This window comes from Lycium ferocissimum, chromosome 10 (genome assembly GCF_029784015.1).
Source record: "Lycium ferocissimum isolate CSIRO_LF1 chromosome 10, AGI_CSIRO_Lferr_CH_V1, whole genome shotgun sequence".
Lineage (NCBI taxonomy): Eukaryota > Viridiplantae > Streptophyta > Magnoliopsida > Solanales > Solanaceae > Lycium > Lycium ferocissimum.
This window is the reverse complement of record NC_081351.1, coordinates 47,265,375-47,287,061: the sequence shown is the minus strand read 5'-3', so window position 1 is coordinate 47,287,061 and position 21,687 is coordinate 47,265,375. Positions and strand designations below refer to the sequence as shown.

The window sequence follows — 21,687 nt, the reverse complement described above, 5'->3', positions numbered from 1 at the left end:
CAGCACTAACATATTGTTTTTGTGTTTGTTTACGCAAAGTTTAATTATTCCAAGAATTTTAGTTTAAAAGTTTAAAAAGGGACACTTTGAAAAGTGAGTGCTTTAAATCTACTATGTTCGAGAAGCAATCACCTAGAAAACCCTTTAAGACAAAACACTTTTAAGATTCATCATTCGATATTTTACGTGATAAGGTTCCATAAGAGTACTATAGTAAACAAAAGACAGAAAATAACGCAACACTATGAGGCACTATATGACATCGTACTTCAACTCGATCAACGGTCCATCTGGTGCCAATATTGTCCGCTCAATGGATTATGAAATTAAACTAAATTGTACTATACATTATTCATGTGTTATAACCACTCACCAGGAAAGGCCATTGAGGCTGGTTATGTATAAAGATGGGAACTATTTTTAATAATTTTCTCAAACCAACAATCTCCTAAAATAATTTCAAACCATGATACTTTAACAAAATATGCTTCTTTTCTTTGTCAAATTGACTTCCTTATTATATTAAAGGAATTATTCTTAGCTAATGCTTTTGTACTAATTCCTCACCTGATAGTTGTATTCTCTTCCATCATTCATGTGGGATCTTTAGTGACATTAATTATATGAGGAGTACTTAGTTTGTCTAATATACAAATGTTTTTCCATCGCTTTCAAAGGGAAGTCGAAGAGGTTCAGCTTGTATAGGAGAACTCATGTTCATTGATGAGCTCTGCCTAGTTTGAAAAAACACTCATGTGCTTAATTACTTCGATCGATCACTAGAGAAAGATCGATCGGCAAGTCAGAAGATAACGAACCATTATTTTATTGTAATGTTAGTGGGAAGACTCTCTACGTACCCTGCCTTTATACATCAAGTGTATCTTTTGAAAATATGAGTATTTAATGCATGCATGATCCATCAATATGCTACTTTTTGTCCTCCAATATATAGAATAACTAAGACACCATTAGAATTGTGGGTTGGTAATCTTTAGTCATGTTTAGACATATATGAGGAAGTTAATTAGTGTTGGTAACACAGTGTGTGAAAAAACTATATATGATGCATGGATAAGTGTAGCATCCAACACTATCATATTGCTTTTGTGTGCGTGTTTGTTTATGCGAAGTTTTAATTCCAAGAATTTTAGTTATTTAAAAAGTTTATTTTAAAAAGGACACTATGAAAAGTGAATGTTCATTGTAAATATATACCATGTTCGAGAAGCAATTCCCTAGAAAATCCTTCTAGATAAAACACTTTTAAGATTCATCCTTCAATATTTTATCTCGTAAGGTTCCATCGGAATACTATAGAAAAGAAAACACAGAAAGATCCTATTTATTTGACGTCCATGTGGTACCAATATTGTCCGTTCAATAAATTATGAAATCAAAATAATTTGTACTATACCTTATTCATGTGTCATTAGGTATATCTAAACGGCCATGGACACTGGTTATGTATAAAGTTAGGAGCTGTTTTTAATAATTTTCTCACTTCTAAAACAATTTCAAACCATGATACTTCAACAAAAATATGTTTCCTTTCTTTGTTAAGTTGACTTCCTTATTATATTAATGGAATTATTCTTCAGCTAATGCTTTCTTAAAGCTATTTCCTCACCTGATAGTTGTATTATCTTCCATCAATATTCTTGCAGGATCTTTAACGAAATTAATCTTAATTTTTGGCTCACCACTCTACATAACTTTTGTCATGTATATTTTCAAACCCTCAACTCATACATAATTTGCAATAATCACCACATTATTTCTAGCTACTCTACTTTAGGTATCCTCGAGTTCTCACAGAAATTTAAAAAATGCTGAAGTTCTTCTAATATTATGAAAGAAAAATCGGTACGTGTTAAGCATTAGAAATTTTAAATATGTCCAAGCCTCATTTAAAGGTTTAAACTATTAGATACATAACACTTCTATGTATATATTAGATTTTCGACATGTTTAATCATTGCAGACTTATCTCTCTATTTTTGTTCAAGTACTTTTAAATATTTTTATTAATTAGTAAACGTGAGATTCGAATTACGCTACATCCGCTTACTATGGTGATATTTTTAAATTATATACATTATTTCAATTTTTTTTTTTTTAAAATAAGCCATTTAACTTGTATAGACTCTATTCATTTGATTTAGGTTTGCTATATGGATTACAGGATAAGACGACACTAAGAATAAGGTAATTGCAAGGACGCAGTGTTTAATCTTTGCTAGTTTATCCACTTTAAAAGCAACTTCAATTTACGTGATCTAAGTTGAAAAATCCAGTCCAAAATAAAAATATTGCCTGAAGTGCGCATGCCAAATTTCAGACATTTTTGCCTGAAAGTACAAGTTGCTTCACAAACTAAGGCGTGTTAGAGTTGAAGTTGCTATGTTCTACTTCAACTTCACGGTGGTGGATATATATATATTCTTGATTTTTCATCTATCTCCGGCCAATTTCATCTTGGAGTGGGACATTATGTTTTAAGATTAACTTTAGAAGAGTATCAAAAATGTCTCAACTTTTTGTGCTATCCCAACGTTCTGCAAAACCTCAGATTGATTCAACAATTGTCCGTATCTACAAAATAGTTTAAAGAAACTATCTTCCTGTAAGTGACTGATGTAGCAATTGACAAAGAACATCATTAGCTTATTGATTCATATGTTTTTTTTTTCCACAATAAAATATCGAGGAAAATATTATAGCTAGTCCCAATAATATTCTATTAATTATCTTACAAAATGCATGTGCTTACCAAATAAGGCGGCTTTAAGATAATTTTATAAAATACCTAGTAATTTTATGTTAATTCTTTTGGAAAGAAAATTAAATGAAGCTCTTTGCAGAGCCTTCCAAATCAACATCCATTTGGGAGAAAGAGAACCAAAATTCGAGCAAGTTTCGATAAAGAGCTAATTATAAGATAATTTTACGGTTTTAAATATTTTTCTCTAAATATCAAAACATTTATACTATATGTTCAATAAAATATTACTTGTACTTAAAATACACCTAGGACAAAATCAAGTCTCTTTAGGTGGGAACAATATTGAGTATAGAAATACAACTCTTTATATTTTCTTTTCTTGTTTCTTGACGTGAGGCAGTGACTTCGCACTACTAAAAAGAGGGTGAAAAACGACCGGCAAAAATCGTGTCGATTCTTTTTCTAAGTACGGTCGATAATTTAGCGCAAAAAATAGGGAAGTGTAAAATTGATCGAGCTCAATAGTTAAAATACCGCAAAATTCTTTTTACAAACCCCGACCGATGTCGATCGATTTTATTTAAAAATAATTTTTTCTCGATCGATTTTTTGCAATTTCTTTTTTGAAAAAAAGACTGAATTCGGGATGTGTCCCCTTCACATCGTTAATATATGACAGATCCATGCAGACGTACTACTTTCAATGAAACCTTTTCTCCTTTGCCTTCTTGATTGATAGATAGTGAGGCCTAGGACTTGCTTTCCTAGATTTGTTGAATTTACTTTGTCTTCACGAATTGGATTTGAACAAATATCTTTGGGCGACTTTCATTTTAATCGATCGTGAGAGGACTTTTCACTTTATTACTCAGGTAGAGCGAAATGGAGATTTTGCAAAAAAAAAATAATAATAATAATAATAATAATAATTAAAGATTGAATTTAGTCGGCTTTTTTTTTGCAAAAAATGAGCCTGAAGAGCATAAATAGAAAACATGAAAGTCTTAAACTAAAAAACATCAATGGTTTCGTGGTGGCAAAGTATCCTAACATGGTAAAGATGAGGGTTAGATCCTTAGATGGTGCATTTTATTATTGTGAATTTAAAAACCTGACTGAATTCGATAGGTATTTTCCAAAAATAAATTATGTTTCTTAAAAAAACAAATCGAAGACCGACAATCCTTAAATCGACTAACAATTTTCAGTTGCCTTTTTATGGTATTCTTCAAAAATCAACCAACCGCGGTCGGTTTTGGCCTTTTTTAGTAGTGTCATTATATAGTCTTGCTTTCTCTATTTAGATTAGGATTGGACTCTTACAATCTCAATCTAGTAATTAATACAAATAATCCTAATCGATGTCAATGTTTAAATCTTAAACAATATGGAATTTGACTCTGCATGTTCTCTCTATCATCCCCCCTCAAGCTGGACGTTGGCAATGAGACAACTCCAAGCTTGCTCAAGAGTCCATGTAAAGATTGTTTTCTGATGGCTCATTGATTATAATGCAGAGATTCCTTGTGTCTGTTGAGATTAGTATGAGTAATCCCACCTATAAAAGCAAGAGATATACAATAGTGCGGTTATAATTTCTTCCACAAATTAAATTTGGCATGAATTTGCTTATCTGAGAGTTATTCTGATTATTTTGGAAACCAAATTGCCTCGTAGATTGTCGACCAGTGATGTATGTGTTGAATTTGGGTCTAAATTGACCTCTTCCTCGTGCATTTCCTCAAGGTTTTGTATTTATTTCCAAAAACGTAAAAATTATAATTTTATTATCTTCGTTTAAAGGTTTATGTATAGATGTGAGACTATTACAAATTTCCTTGAATTCCCTTATTCATCCGCGGATTTTGATCTCATCTTGATACTCTGAATTTAATCTGTTACTTCAATTGAAATTCCTTTTCCTAGCTAGCTTGTAGGTAATTGTTCTCAGAAATTCCTTTTCCTAGCTAGCTTGTAGGTAATTGTTCTCAAGGCCCTGCCAAATTTGTTTGGCGGAAGTGCATCCAATGGTAAAAAAACATTAACTCTTCAGTAATGGTCTCAATCAACCTACTTCTCAGTGAGACGTCTTTTTCTTTGCTTTTTATAAACTTAGGGTTGACATTTTCTTCTTCCTTTTCGTTTATCACAACTTTAGATGGAGGTTCCTTCACAATAATGTCACCAATCTTCAGGGTCTGCATCAACTGGATAATTGGGTTCTCCAAACAAGTTAGTTTTAGAATCAATTTTATGCATCATATAGCTAAGAATTGATGGAGAGATTCTGGTGAAAGAGAGAGGGTGGAGGAAGACGAACTGTCTATTAAAGAACGTAGAACAAATTCAGGATACAGAATAATTTAGGGCAATTTGCAAGATTACCCTTCGGCGGGGTGGTCTTTAATTTTTACCCCTCAAAATGGTGGTCTTTAAATTTTGACCTTCAGGCAAAAATTCTGCTTGTGCGAGGCAGAATTTTGCTGGGCAGATTTGCAAAATTCTGCCTAGCGATTTTTTTTTTTTTTTTTTTTTTTTACCTGAGCTAGGGTTCGAACCCACAATCTCGGGGTGTTAGGCGAGGGGTAAAAATTAAAGATCACCAATTTGAAGGGCAAAAATTAAAGACCACCCCAAATGAAGGGCAATCCGCACAAAAAAAAAAAAAGAATAACTTAGGTTAGAACCAAAGCTTTGATGTCATGAAGAAGATTATAGAGCAATATTGAGTGGCAAAATACAGTTATTTATGTTTTCTCTTCTTGATTCTCTACGCGAGGCGGTGACTTCATTATATAGCCATACCTTCTCTATTTAGTAATACAAATAATTTTATTTTATTTTTTATTTTTTTTATTTTTTTTAGTGAAGAAAAAAGATTTTATTGATCAATCACCACTGCCAGTTACAAGTATTCCTCCTATCTATACTGCCTCTATTTCTTTATCTATACCTGTTTAAACTATGTCAATAGTTGAATCTTAAACAATATGGAATTAGTCCCTACACATTCCCTCTATCATTATTCTTATATGTCCGTATCTACTTAATAATTTAAAGAAACTATCTTCCTGTGAGTAATGTAGCAATTGACCAATAACATCATTAGCTTATTGATTCATACTAGATGGCACGGGCTCAACACTTCGGATTATAGTGTATCTATGTATATATAGTTGTGTTTATATATATATATATATATATATATATATATATATATACACACACACACACACTATGTTCAAAATACGATTAATATAACATTGTAGTTTGTGCTTTCCGTATCTAAAACTTTATTATATTCGTGTTTACTACGAAAATTTATTAATACTTTTTAAAAGAGAAGACTTGTTTAAAAGAAAACTATTTTCCTCTCTTTGAGATAAAATAATAGCAATATTTAAGCATCAGTTGATACTTTCAATTTTAATTCGATTAATTTAAAGGTGTAAAATACTTATTATTTTTTATCAAATTTTGATTTGGATAATTCTAAATTCAAATTATTAAATTAATTTTACATGTTTAAAACGAAACAAAGTAGAAATTGATTTTCTATTTAAACGAAGAAATGCTATTTTTTAATTTTTGGTAAATATTCTCGGTTTAGCTCATTTTACTTGTCATGTTGTCTTTTGCATAGTTTTTTAAGGAAACGTGAATTAGAATTATAATTTGACTAATTTACCTTATTCATTATTTGATCTTCATTTGATATTAATCTCTTTTCACATTTATTAGAGTAAGAATAAAAATAAAAAAGTAATTAAATTGTATCTTATTTTTTATATATATTTTAAGTATATTTATTTTAGTAAACATAATAAATAAATGACATGGCGGAATAGCAAATACAGCAATTAAATATTTTGAAGAAAAGTAATAATATGGGGGTCCATGTTTTTTGTTGTGCAATAATTTCATTTGCTCCCACTAATGGGTTAATATGCATGTGGCAATGAATCCACTATTATTGACTTGATGGGGATCTTTTTGGGAATTACATGAATATTGTTTGATTTTTTAATATATGGGGTGCACGTTTTTTTTTTTTTTTTGACATTGCCTTTTTTTTTTTTTTTTAATATGGGGTTCACTTTTTTTTTCCATGAGTTTGGAGAGGGTGGGGTCCACTTTTTTTTCATGAGTTTGGAGAGGGTGGGGTCCACCTTTTTTTTTTTTTTTTTTTTTTACTATTGCTTGACGTTTTTAGTGTGGGGTCCACTTTTTTTTTTTTTTTTAAAGAGTGACTGACGACGAAGCATGGGTAAACCGATGCTTCTATATTATAGAAAAATAGAAATATAATAAAGTATTTCTATCTACTTTTTAGAAGAGTTGGTAATATAAAGTATAAAACGTCATTTTTTTGCCCTTAAATAAAAAAGTGGGTGGGACCACAAAGGATTTTTTTTTGCCCTTAAATAAAAAAGTGGGACCGAACACGGATGACGATCTTGCCTCTATAAACCGGCTCTTCTATATAGTAGTAATAGTAAAGTAATACATAAAAAAAAATTATCAAATTTTGATTTGGATAATTCTAATTCAAATTATTATATTAATTTTACATGTTTAAAATGAAACAAAATAGAAATTTGATTTTCTATTTAAATGAAGAACTTCTATTTTTTAATTTTTAGTAAATATTTTTTGTTTAACTCATTTTACTTGTCATGTTATTTTTTACACGATTTTTTAAGGAAACGTCAATTAGAATTATAATTTCACTAATTTACCTTGTTAATTATTTGATCTCCATTTAATATTGTTTTTTCTTTTATGACATTAATCTCTTTTCACATTTATTAGAGTAAGAAAAAAATGAAAAAGTAATTAAATTCTATCTTATTTTAATATATAAGTATTTTAAGTGTGTTGTTTGTACAATAATTTCATGTGCTCCCACTAATGGGTTGATACGCATGTGGCATGAATCCATCATTATTGATTTAATTGTTTGATTTTTTTAATATAGGATGCACTTTTTTTTTTTTTATTTTTTAACATTGTTTGTTTTTTTAATATGGGATTCACTTTTTTTTTTTTTAATATTGCTTGATTTTGTTAATATGGGGTCCACTTTTTTTTTTCCCGTGAGTTTGGAGGTGGTGGGTTCCACTTTTTTTTCTTCTATTTTTTTAAATACTGGTTGGTGTTTAATATGGGGCCCACTTTTTTTTTTTTTTTTTTTAAATATTAGTTGTTGTTTAATATATATGGGGCCCACAATTTTAAAAAAAAAAAATTGGAACGGACGACGAAAAAGTTGAGCCAACCGGCTCTTCTATAGGTTTTTTAAGGAAACGTCAATTAGAATTATAATTTCACTAATTTACCTTATTAATTATTTGATCTCCATTTAATATTATTTTTTTCTTTTATAACATTAATCTCTTTTCACATTTATTAGAGTAAGGAAAAAATGAAAAAGTAATTAAATTTTATCTTATTTTAATATATAAGTATTTTAAGTATGTTGCTGTACAATAATTTCATGTGCTCCCACTAATGGGTTGATACGCATGTGGCAATGAATCCATCATTATTGATTTAATTGTTTGATTTTTTAATATAGGATGCACTTTTTTTTTTTAACATTGTTTGTTTTTTTAATATGGGATTCACTTTTTTTTTTTTTTTTTTAATATTGCTTGATTTTGTTAATATGAGGTCCACTTTTTTTTCCCAGTGAGTTTAGAGGTGGTGGGTTCCACTTTTTTTCTTCTATTTTTTTTTAATACTGGTTGGTGTTTAATATGGGGCCCATATATTTTTTAATATTAGTTGTTGTTCAATATATATGGGGCCCATAATTTTTTTTTTTTTAAAGGGCAATTGCGAACAACGCGATAAAGTTGCCCTTCGTTGGGGTGGTCTTTAAATTTTGCCCTCATATTTGAAATCTTTAAATTTTCTTATTTTAATATATAAGTATTTCCAAGGTTCGAACCCACGCGCGGTCAAAATTTTAAAAAAAATTCGCAAGGCAAGTTTAAATTTCGCTTGCCCCCAATAATATACACTTTTTTTTTTTTTACCAAAGTTTATTTTTAATATGGGATTCACTTTTTTTTTTAATGCCTTATTTTGTTAATATGGGGTCCACTTTTTTTTCCCGTGAGTTTGGAGGTGGTGGGTTCCACTTTTTTTTTCTTCTATTTTTTTTTTTAAAAGTTATGGGGCCCACTTTTTAAAAAAAATATTAGTTGTTGTTTAATATATATGGGCCCAATTTTTATAAAAAAAATTGGAAGGAATTAAAAGTTGAGCCAACCGGCTCTTCTATAGGTTTTTTAAGGAAACGTCAATTAGAATTATAATTTCACTAATTCGGTCATTAATTATTTGATCTCCATTTAATATTATTTTTATTTTATGACATTAATCTCTTTTCACATTTATTAGAGTAAGAAAAAAATGAAAAAGTAATTAAATTTTATCTTATTTTAATATATAAGTATTTTACAATAATTTCATGTGCTCTCACTAATGGGTTAATACGCATGTGGCAATGAATCCATCATTATTGATTTAATGTGTAATTTTTTAATAAAAGTATGTTTTTTTTTTAACATTGTTTGTTTTTTAATACGGGATTCAAACCTTGTCTTGCGATTTTTTTTTTAATTTATGCTTGAGCGGGGTTCGAATTTAACCTTTATTTCTACAAAGCTCAAAGTTGCAATGCGAAGGGCAAAAATTAAAGACCAATGATATGAGGGCATAATTTTTTTTTACAAATATGAGAATTGCTCAAATTTAAAGACCACCCCAAAAGAAGGGCACTCCGCGCAAAAAAATGTTTTTTAAATTGAAACGGACGACGGTAAAGTGAGCCCAACCGGCTCTTCTATAGAGTACAAATGTTGTTTTTCACAGTAAAAGCACATCGAGGAATATTATAGCTAGTCCTGATGTTAATATTCAATTAATTATCTTACAAAATGCATGTGCTTACAAATAAGGCGACTTTAAGATAATTTTATAAAATACCTATCAATTTGATGTTAATTCTTCAGGAAAGAAAATTAAATATGTCCATTTGGGAGAAAGAGAACAAAAAATCGAGCAAGTTTCGATAAAGACTGACACAAATTTACGATTTTACATATTTTTCTCCAAATAACATAAAATTAATACTACACATGTCCTGCCTTAATCAAACATGGCGTAATTAAATGTTACTTGCACTTAAAATACACCTAAGACAACATCAAAGTTTCTTTCAGTGGGGTTAGTAGCATAATACATGAAATACATTTTTTATTCATTGTGTTTTGTTGTAATTCTGTCCAATTACTTCTTTCAAATGTGACAAAACTGAAGTTTTCTGTATATGGAACACTCGGATACCGAAAGGGCAAACATTTATGGGTCTATTCTTTTTTAAGTCCAATGATTTAGCTAAAACATGGTCTATCATGTTCCTTTTATTCTAGTGGATATATGACCAGAAATACTTTTTTCTTAAATAATTCAAGCAAATATAATGTAATTGACATACGTACGACATATAGTTTTGTGTAGCCACCTTTGTGATTTTAAAAGAAAAAATTTCTATACTACTAAAATTATTGGAATAATTATACGACTAAATTTGATGTTGTGGAAATAATGGGGCCCGTCTCCACGGGGAATGTTTAATTAAATATTAATTTTTTTATTTTTTATTAAAATGATTTATGTTTTTTTAATTATTAAATGATTTTATTCTGATTAATTTCTTTTAATGATCTCGACAACGAAGATAAAGTTTGTACCCTTAGGTTCTCTTTGTGCAGAATTATAAGCATTCTACCTATTGTGAGATGCTCTTTCTATTCTTTTGTAGAGGTTCCATTCAATACCTAACTAGCCACTATTAGTGATGCTAAAACATAGTTATTGTTTAATATGATAGCATTGAGCAAGTTAAAGTTAAGTTTCTTCTATTTAAATTGTAAGACGGCAAGAGATCTCATTTTTCTCCTATTGTAACGTATAGAATCTTGAGTGGTATTTTTCCTTCTAATATCGAGGCGTATGAGATGGTTGGATAATCCCTCCACCTTAATTAAAGATTATGAGTTCGAAATGGAAAAATATTTGGTATAGAGTATTTCCTCTTTTAATGAGTAGCTACGTGAATTTAAAATAATCAAGTAAGTAGATCTCGATTCTTGAATACCAAATGATTATACAAAAAAAAAAAAAAAAAGTTGGAGTTTTTATTGTTTGGATTTTTATTTAGTAAGAAACTAAACTAGCCAAATCATTTTAAAAAATTTACACTAAACCAAACCAGATTGTAACAATTCAACTCCTCGTGTTGAGATCTTACGCTCCATTTCATGTTTTGCGACTTCCCACGGGTTGGTATGATGTTTTGGGACTTCTTGTTTTTGGTGTGTTCGGAATGGGACCTTAGAGGCTTGGGGGTATTTTGGAACACTTGAAACCAAGACGGCTGATGCAGATTTTGCTGGTGATGGTTAATGCATCGTACATGTTCACGAGGCTTGATGTCACGATTACTGGGAGTAATTTTCCTGGTGCTTCGCGGTCGTGAAAAATGATGTGAACGCACAGGAGCTAAAAGTTGAGCTTCGCTATCAAGAAGCCCCTTTTTGTGATCGCGATGGTCACCAGGTGCAGGTATAAATATTAGTTTTTGAAGGCAATCATGTTATTTTCACCATTTTTTATTTTGAAAGTTCGGTTGGAAGCAATTTTTGAAGGAATTTTAAAATATGATTATTAGGTAAATGTTCTAAACACCAAATTTGATTTATGTCTTGAATTCTCACACTTATAACACGGATCAAAGAGGTGAAATTGGGAAATTTTGATGAATGTATTTTAGGAATTTGACCATGCAATTGAACTCATCTCATTGTGAATTTAGAACTCGCGAGGTTATGATTGTACCATATTTTCGGACAATACCCTTTTACCTTTATTTATAGAGGCATGATTCTAATTGTTAATTTCCTTATAAAGAGCGAGATTAATTACTTACTTGAACAGTTGAACTTCACCATTGCATATGAAATCTTAATTACCAAAAAATTTATGGTTACATCTTAGTTACCTAATATTTATGGTTTTAATCTCATGAATCATGTATGTTCTTCTTCCTCTCTCTTTTCACAGCAAGCTAATTGAAAAGCAATCCAAACTCCCACTCTTCAGCGCTTCTACATATTCTAAGGTATACAAACTCAAGCATGCTTTACAATTATGCTAAAACACTATCTGTTATTGTTTTCTAATAACAATTTCAAGAAATTAATCATATGAAGCAATCTTCTTTTCTTTTCTTCTCTTCTCTTCTCATACTTCGTAGAGCACTTTAATTTGTATTTTAAAGTTAGTGATACATGGCTTCTTGTTATTGTTTTGTTATAATTGGTTTATTCAACTATAGATTACCTTTTTATTATTTCAGAGCACAAATTTGTTTTCTATTACGTACGTATTTTTTAAGAGTCGTATTCTATCTCCCATTTTATAGGATTTGTTCATCATAATTACTTTATTTTAAGTTGGATGATGCTAACTATCGAAACAACATAAGTTTGACATGTGATATATTCAATAGTTAATCACATTAGCACTCTTCGTACTCATCCCATCAAACAAAAGAGACATATTTTATCTTTTATTCCTGAGGGCCGGCCTTGTCTAATATGTGACTTATGAATTTGTTTTTTTAAAAAAAAAATGTATGTACAGCTATATAAGCGTTTAGTGAGCTTAAATGATGGAAGAAGTGACACATTCATGAATAAATCCACACTGATTAGTGCTACCAAGGTCTAAGGTCCTTAAGTAATGGCAGTCAACTTTCAAATGAATAACTCACCAACAAGATTTGCATACTCCTTTTCTACCATGAACCCCATTGACTTTTTGCACTTTCACGTTAACAATTCAATTTATTTGATTACTATGGGGATGAAAATACGAACCATAAAAGAAAGTACCCATTGACTTAATTACAAGAATATTAATTACAATATCTGTTATTCAAAGAATAATCCTCCCACTATAATCTTGACCATTACTTACCTCCAAATTTAGTCAAGTGAACATAATAGAGAGTTAGAGACATAACCTAAATGTTTTCTAGTGAGTCACTTAGATGTTGGCGTAACTCTACAACTCGTCGAGGCTGTTAGGATACTTATTTTATTATCGTTTCTTTATTTTGAAACTACATGTTTAATACTTGTACAATCAACTTAATTTTATTCAAATATGTGCATCTAAGGGTGTGATATAATTGTCAAAGAAATGGGATTAAAATTATAAAATCGAGACTGTTATTCAAATTTCAGCAAGGAAAAAAATATTAGATAATCTCTTAAATTTAATTTGTTTATGTATTGATAAATGATAGTAAATCAAACTACTTGATATATGTACGTGTTAGTAAGAGAACATCTATTTATTAAAAATAGTTGAGGTGCATGATAAATTAACCAAACTACCGTTATTAAAAATGTATATTTTCAATATGTGACTTACTTTGGACTACTAGGGCAAAAAAATCACGCGTCTTTAATGAAGAAAAGGAATATTAACCAAGTACGCTAATTAAATGATGATTAACTCATTTGGGATTAGATTATAACTATTAAAATTTTGAGGTAAATATAATAACTCTTAAAAACGACTACCCACTTTCAAAAATATTTCAAATTTTCATTCCCTTCCCTTTTTCTTCTTCCTTCTTTTCTTCTTGTTCCTTTTTCTTTCTTCCTCCTACTTCTTCTTCTTCTATCTCTTCCTTCCGTTTTCATCTTCCTCGTCCTTTCATTTTTTTTCTCGTCCTATTTTGCAATGTAAGAAAAAGAAAAAGAACGGTGGATTTTGATGAAGTGAGGGTTCTACAAATATCTAATCGTGAGAGTGAGAATTTAAAACATACCGAGAGATATTTGAAACATCTCCTAAATATTTCAAAAATCTTTCTAAAATATGTAACAAACATCCCTTCGAAATGTTCAAACATCCCAAGAGATGTCTAGAAAGATGTCAACATCGCTGTATATTGTTTTGAGAAAGACTGAGATGAGGAGTACTGGCCGGAGAATGAAGACTAAGGGGAGGAGAAGTTGGGCTTTGTATAAATAAGAAAATTTGAAGCAATTTAAAATACGTATCATCACATTAATACAAAAATAATCTCGTTTACCTATTAATTAGAACATTATTAAGTTATACCATTGAATACTAACTACTAACTAGTGTATTTTTCTTTTTTAGAATGTAAGACCGAAATCTAGCCAAAGATAGATCATATGAGTGTCAAAGCTCTAACTTTTCTCTTTTCTTGTCATTCCAAAATTTGCTCCTACTTATTAATTAACACGTCTAGATTCTAGCGGTATTCAAAACATTGATATAGACTAATTTGTTTTTGAGTGATAAGTCTACTAAAAAAAATAATGTCTAATTAAATATGAAGAAGTTTCAGCTATCTCACCCTTCATTCTCGTAATAAGGAATATGTTTGAGAGCCAATTAAGTGAGGTAGAATTGTGGTGCATTATTTTAAAAATAAAAAGAAAAATAAAGTAGCTGTGGTTTGGACGTATATCAAGGGCGGTCTATGCAATTAGCTCCTGGACAAAATTCTAAAATATTAAAGAAATATAAGTTCATCACGTGATGCTTTTCTAGTGGCTAAAAATGAACATAAATAATTACTATAAAAGATTACGAAGTAGGAACTACATTTGATGGATGCATAAATATATGTAACGGCTAATTGTAATACAACGTTTTGCTTGATAAAATATTAATCCTTGCTAACTAAAAGAAAACAATAAATACCATTCTTCAAAGAAATGTAAAAGTTCGTCTTACTTATTAATCGGAAATCATTATTCCAAGTCTACATCTGCATTTGAACAAAAACTTATCGTAATGAAAAAATCATTCGTTTTGACAAAGAAAAAAAAAAGAAAAAGAAAAAGACCCAAGTCATGTTTTCATTAAATTCCTAAAATTTATGGGAGTTTGTATACTTTTTTCGCTTGTCACAAACAAAATAGCTTTTTTTAAAACAAAAAAAAGATTCAAATTTTTTTTAAAAAAAAAAATTACAATTTTGTTTGTAAAAAAATGTAACAAGCAAAAAAAAAAAAAAAAACGAGTTTTGCAAATTCAGGTTTTCAATTTTTCAAAACAAACACCACCTTAACTATAACAACTTTACCCGCAAGGGTGACCGAGGAGCAAGAGATCGCTCAAATGGAAAGTCGCAGATTCGAGACCCCAGCATGCTTTCTCAGTCGATCTTATAGCATAGGCTTGTCAAGTGTTTGTGAAATACTGCAACCTAGAGCGCACCGTCGATAACTTAATTTAAAAAAAAAACTATGTCGACTTTTTCAAAAGTTAAAGTGGAACTTTTTTAAACAACATTTTAGTAAATATTAAACTCTTTATATCTATTAAGTAAGCAAAAATTAAAATTTATTAACCCATACTACTACTTATTTGATTTAAATTCGACTTCTAAAAATATCATTTCAACCTTTTCAGACATTGTGTTAAACAAAATAGATAGACGCTCAGCTAATTTTGTCCAATTCTAACAAAGGCCTTAGGGTCAAGCAACTAAAGCTTAAGCTTTAGGCCCCCAAATTTGGGGGGCCCCATCTTTTTTGCCAATAATAGGTTAATTAATTAATATATTTTTTTTTTAAATAATGAGTACTTTTAAGTAGAAAAGCATAATTTTAAAAATGAATATCAAAAATAGATTTTCACTTTTACTTGTCCATTTTCTCTTATTTAGATAAAATTAATTTATTTTTCCTATTATACCTTTATCGTTAATTACTCATTTCAAATCATCTTTCAAGTCCATTAAGATTATATACCAATTAATATGAGTATCTTGGTAAAATATACACTTCATTTATTATTTTTTTGTGCAAAATTCATAGTGGATAAGTAAAAACGGATGGAATATATTTTTATACTATGCTCTTTCTTGACTTGACCAGAATGTCAATCTCTTATATAACATTTATACACTTGTATATTCTCTTTCTTGCTTTTATGAATTCCAATCTAATATATATTATTATTCTCTGAATAATCATAGGTTAAGAGTACTTTTGACAAAATATATTGCATTCTTTTATGTTTTTTTCTTTTGTTTTAAAGAGGAGATTGAGCAGCCAAAAGATATTTTGGACTCAAATCATTGGGTTTTTTTTAATCAGATTCTCTTAGTCTAAATTTTCAAGTGTTATTTTTATCTAATATTTGTTGTTTCTATTAGTTTTACTTTCTAGTATAGATTATCTTCTTAATAATTTATTAGAATTTAAATATGTCAAACTAGAAAATATGAATCCGACTATGTAGTTTAACGCCTCTCATCAAATGTTGGCTTTAAGCCATAAATACTGTTGAGCCGCCCCTCCTAACAAAATGGAAAAAAAAATTCTTCTTTATCATTCAAACTTCGAATTCGAATTACGAAAATGGAGAAAGACTTACTGGGAAACATTTTTTTTTTAAAATGTTACACATGCAGAATTCAAATTAATCAAATTCAAAACTGATATAAATATGAAAAATACAAAAAATAATTTAACAAAAAAAAAAAAACTTTCCTAAGCGTCAGCACCAACCCCCAGCCCCATTCCCTCAAACCTGAACTGGCGGTCCTTTCCTTTCCCAAGTTCCTCTATCTCACCCTTTACACACACAACATAATACACCTGTCAATGAAATAAAACTGTAAAAAAGTAGTAGTGGAGCAGCATTAGCGAAAGTTGTAAAAAAAGGAAGCTCAAAAATCTCATTATATTTTATTTTATGTATATGTATATGTATATGTATATGTTGAAGGTCCCTATCAGTATCACTCCCCCAAATATATAGAGTGCAGACTGCAGAGAGTGCTTTCCTTTTCTCATGTGTCTTCTCAAAGTATCTCGTCACAGTCGCCGCCATTACCATTATATACTTTCTACTATATCCTAGCCAAAAACCTACATGCGTATCATAATACTATAAATAAAATACAAAAAAAAAAAAGGCAAAAAAATTTATCCATTTCACACACAACATTACGGAAAAAAACGGTAAAATTACCATTAGAACTTTGAAAAATAGTTCAGCTCATACCCTCTCATTATATTTTATTTTATTATATGTATGTATATGTATCTGTTGAATTATCCCTATCAGTATCTTCCCCAAATATATAGAGTGCAGAGATCATCCTTTTCTCATGTGTCTTCTCAAATTATTTCGTACCCCGTAATATATACTTTCTACTATATCCTAGATAAACCTACATGCGTATCATAAAGATAAATAAAATACAAAATTTTTCAAAGTTCAAAAAAATTTATCCGTTTCCATTATAAATACACAGAACATTTCACCACCCTATAGAAACCCATAGATTTTATTTCCTCTTTCTCTGTGAAAATCTTGAAATTCAAACCATTTTCGTTTCAGAAACCGATGCACAGTGGTATAACATAAGGTGGGTTGGTTTTTTTTTTTTTTTTTTTCTTTATGTATAAAAAAAGAGAAAGTAACAAACTTGTGTATTCTTCATCTTTCTTTGTTACTTATTTGTTTTTGCGTTACAGTTTAAAGTGATCTTGTATCTACCAAGAACCTGTTTTGGCTTGGGAAACTGATAGTATAGGGTAACTAAAAGGTGGGGTTTTTTTTTCCAGCTATTTATGAAGGAAGAGAAGTATATATAGAAACAAAAAGTTGAAATCTTGAATGATGTTCATCTTTCTTTTTTTTGTGTGGTTTACAGACAGTGCATGCTATTCTAAGGAGTTTTCTTGACTATCCATTTCTCAGGCTTCATCAATGGCTGAGAAAGACCCTGATTTTTTCTCCCACAAATTCCCTACTCCTTCACAGGTTTACTTCTTTTAATTAGAATTTTATTTTATTTGTTTATATATGTCTAGTCTTGTTGTGCTAAACTTGCATTTTGTTTCTTGGAAAAAAGGTGGTGGAGGAATTGAAGGAGCTATGGGGAATGGCTTTACCAATAACAACAATGAACTGCTTAGTCTATGTTAGAGCAGTTGTATCTGTTCTATTTTTAGGCAGGCTTGGAAGTTTAGAACTTGCTGGTGGAGCACTATCCATTGGGTTTACAAACATAACTGGTTACTCTGTTCTTGTTGGTCTTGCTTCAGGTCTTGAACCTGTTTGTAGCCAAGCTTATGGTAGCAAAAACTGGGACTTGCTCTCACTGTCTCTACAACGTATGATTTGCATACTTTTGTTGGCCATTATTCCTATAAGTGTTCTATGGATCAACCTTGAGTCAATCATGCTTTTCATGTGTCAAGACAAAGAAATAACAGCAATGGCTGCAACTTACTGTATTTATTCACTACCTGATCTTGCAACAAACACTTTGTTACAGCCATTGAGGGTTTATTTAAGGTCACAAGGGGTGACTAAGCCTCAGATGTGGTGTACTTTTGTGGCAGTGCTATTTCATGTGCCTTTGAATTATTTTTTGGTGGTGGCGATGGGGTTAGGGGTACCAGGAGTTGCTATTGCTTCAGTACTGACTAATCTGCATATGATGGTGTTGATGATGGGTTATGTGTATGTTTATGGGAGGTGGGAGTGGAGATGGACGGCTGGGATTGGAGGGATTTGTGGTGGGTTGGGCCCACTGTTAAAGTTGGCAGTTCCTAGTTGTATAGGGATTTGTTTGGAGTGGTGGTGGTATGAAATTGTGACTGTTCTTGCTGGATATTTGCCTAATCCAAGGCTTGCTGTTGCTGCCACTGGGATTATGATACAGACGACTAGCCTTATGTACACTGTTCCCATGGCCTTGGCTGGCTGTGTATCCGCCAGGGTAAGTTTCCCATCACCTTTTTTTTGCTGAAACTGTGATTGCTTTGATTACGTGTAGCATAGGAAGCACGCTTAGGGGTCGTCTGGTAGCGTGTATAAGAATGGTACGGAATACGGTGTATTAATTATGCTGGCATTATTTTTTATCAACTATTTGGCTTTATGTATTAAATGAATAGGGTGTATTAGAATATGAATAGTACTTAACAGGGTGCATAACTAATATAGCGATTAGTTATACATAGGTTGAAAACATTACCAAATAAGGGATTTAAATAATACCAAAGCTAATACAAGTATTATTTTCGCCAATACTTCCTACCAAACGACCCCTTAATGCTAACATGATAAGAACTTCTATTTTAACACTACAGTTTGTTTATGGTACTGCTCCCTGGAGAAAGCCAATGTTTGAAATATAACTCATGCTCCTTCCCTTTTATCTTATTTGATGGTATTTGATTTAACATGGAGTTTAACTTTTGGCGCATATCGTGAACTCTTAGAACTTGTGGTTACGCCTAGCATGTCATTGAGGAAATGGTTTTAGACATAGAAAGGTGCATTAAAAGACTAAAAAAAAAGTGTATTGTATGGAGCTAGAAAACCTCTTTCTTCTATGATCCTTCCAGTTCATGCTATGCTGTGAAAAATTAGGGAGTAGTTATCCTAATGACTGACCCTGGACCACTTCTCTTGGGAGTCTGACTCAACTATGTCAATTATCTGTCTGCCATGAGATGAAAAGGGAGTCAGTTATTATGCAATTTTGTGACAAACCAACTGTCTAGTCATGAAATCTGCTGAGCTCTCGCGAATCAGACCCACCAAGGAAAAATCCCCGTTCGTGTGCCTTAACTTATGAATGGATGATATAGCCATATTCCTGCTATTGCAATTATTTATTCTAGCATAAAATGATGATTAGTTGGTAATGGTCTTTGTAATGGTTGCTGAGAAATATTAATGAATGGATATGTGTGAATACTTTGTAACTTGTGAATTGACATCTTATTACATATTGGTGCTTGTGAATAATGTTGTGAATTGACATACTTAATTGCGAAAAGATTCGAGTCTGATTATTACCTAGGATGAGTGGTTTAGGGAACAACTTGCTTTAATTTGCTGCATGACTTGACCTCTTTGACTCAAATACATTACAAATGCTTATTGGTTAATTCTCCTAAACCTTTTTAATGATTAAGCAAGTACTTTAGAAGTGGAGAACAGTTGGGCCATTTATACTTTTGCCATTCATTATATCAAGTGACTGCTCATCTTTTGGTTTGTATAGTTGATTTACTGTAGTAGAACATTTATTTTGGGGTGTTTGGTGATAAGAGATCCTAAAAGGGAGTGAAATGTGTCGACATTTGTGCATATTGACATGTAAGGAACCCCACAATGAACTTAAGTTTGCTATCCTTTTTAAGATTTGGCCCTTGGGAGTTGCACTGTATGTGATCTTGGATTAGAACCATCTTTTGCTAGGCACGGTGACATTGCTTGATTCTGTGTGATGTATTAACTCGATTTCCTCCTGTTAGCCTTTTCATCAATTATATGCATGAGACTGTTGTTATGGAAATATTGGTTCTTGATTGCATATAGTAACTAACATACCAAAGGGAGAGGCTCCTATTTTAACTAACATAAACCGGAGAAAAACAGACAATTTTTTCTTGTGTGGCATCACATAATCTTCCTAAAGATTGTATGCTTTTTGTCAGTTACTTGATCACATCATACTTTATGTACATCCCTATCCATCCGATTCAGTGAATGGTTACAGAAATCGTGCTAGGAGCCACATCTACGGCCCGTTACTTCTTCTAACTTCCCTATCGATGGCCTAATATATGACACAGCCATTTAACCAACTAGAGTTGACCAAAGATTTCATGCCTAGATATTTGTATCTCTTTGCATATTTTATATGGTTGGGATTTTACTACCATCTTAATGTTTTGACATCTCCCAACTTTAATGTTATACCATTTTCTCATACCCTTGGATGTTGCGGAGTTACCATTTCGTTAAAAAGGGAAAGTGCGATTATTGTTGTAATGTTCTACTAATAATTTAATTTCAATTTCAGGTCGGGAACGAGTTAGGAGCTGGGAGACCATACAAAGCCAAGTTAGCTGCAGTAGTTGCATTAGCTTGTGCATTTGTGATTGGATTTATCAATGTTATATGGACAGTGATCTTCAGGAACAAATGGGGAGGCTTATTTACAAAAGACGAGATGCTTCAAGCACTTGTTGCATCAGTTTTACCAATAATAGGTTTATGTGAGCTCGGAAACTGTCCACAGACAACCGGTTGTGGGATACTCCGAGGAACGGCTAGACCAGTTATAGGCGCCCGGATCAACCTCGGCTCGTTTTACTTCGTGGGGACTCCGGTGGCGGTAGGGTTGGCATTCTGGCTAAAAGTTGGGTTCAGTGGTCTATGGTACGGTCTCTTATCGGCTCAAGCAGCGTGTGCTATCTCAATTCTTTATGCTGTGCATTGTTGCACAGATTGGGAAGGTGAGGCATTGAAAGCAAAGAGGCTGACCAACTTGGAGATGACGGGACATAGAGATGACACTAGTGATGATGATGAAGAAAGTGTCCTTTTGGTTAGTGACAAGGACAAGTTTGATGATGTTCCATAAAGAAATGTAAGGAAACAAATTCAATGAGTTTGGAATATTATTTGGAGGAGTTTTTTTCTTTTTTAGGAGGGACTCTCTTTTTGTTGTTTAGTTGCTTTTCTTCAAGGCATGGGTTTGTGAAGGGGATTAAAAAAAAGGCAAAGGGCATATCATGGTGTCCCATACAAAAAATGTTCCATAATTTCAGGCTCTAATACAATAACATTTTGCTTTGAGTTGCTCGCCCATACAAGTGGTTCATATTTTATGTAGCGTGTTTTCTTATATTTTGGTGCCCTTATAGTCAGCTTTTACTTTAATGATTTCGTTTAATTTAATTGAATACTATTGAATACTTAATTTGTTAGCTATTGAGACCAATAATGTTGCTTAATAGGGAGTAAGGGTAGAACAACAGACTAATTAGCACCTATAAGAGTTTTTTAATACT

General features: G+C 31.3%; 1 protein-coding gene across 7 annotated transcripts; it reads left to right on the top strand.

Moving 5' to 3' along the window:
- Positions 1-17,087: 17,087 nt before the first annotated feature.
- On the top strand, positions 17,088-21,472 carry LOC132034107 (protein DETOXIFICATION 54). 7 transcript variants are annotated; one of them, XM_059424357.1, is made up of 5 exons: positions 17,088-17,231; positions 17,341-17,411; positions 17,567-17,629; positions 17,721-18,593; positions 20,694-21,472. In XM_059424357.1, the coding sequence occupies exons 3-5, from the start codon at positions 17,576-17,578 to the stop codon at positions 21,255-21,257; spliced, it is 1,491 nt and encodes a 496-aa protein (XP_059280340.1). In that variant the 5' UTR covers positions 17,088-17,231; positions 17,341-17,411; positions 17,567-17,575; the 3' UTR covers positions 21,258-21,472. The 7 variants fall into 7 exon arrangements, with proteins under 7 accessions (XP_059280340.1, XP_059280336.1, XP_059280339.1 ...); XM_059424353.1 differs by having other exon boundaries at positions 17,520-17,629; XM_059424358.1 differs by having other exon boundaries at positions 17,093-17,219.
- Positions 21,473-21,687: the final 215 nt, after the last annotated feature.

Bases quoted from the DNA above. Each gene is read 5' to 3' on its own strand.
- LOC132034107 (XM_059424356.1), top strand. From the start codon at position 17,576: ATGGCTGAGAAAGACCCTGATTTTTTCTCCCACAAATTCCCTACTCCT. The intron at 17,630-17,720 runs GTTTACTTCTTT...CTTGGAAAAAAG, and splicing joins AATTCCCTACTCCTTCACAG to GTGGTGGAGGAATTGAAGGA. The intron at 18,594-20,693 runs GTAAGTTTCCCA...TTTCAATTTCAG, and splicing joins CTGGCTGTGTATCCGCCAGG to GTCGGGAACGAGTTAGGAGC.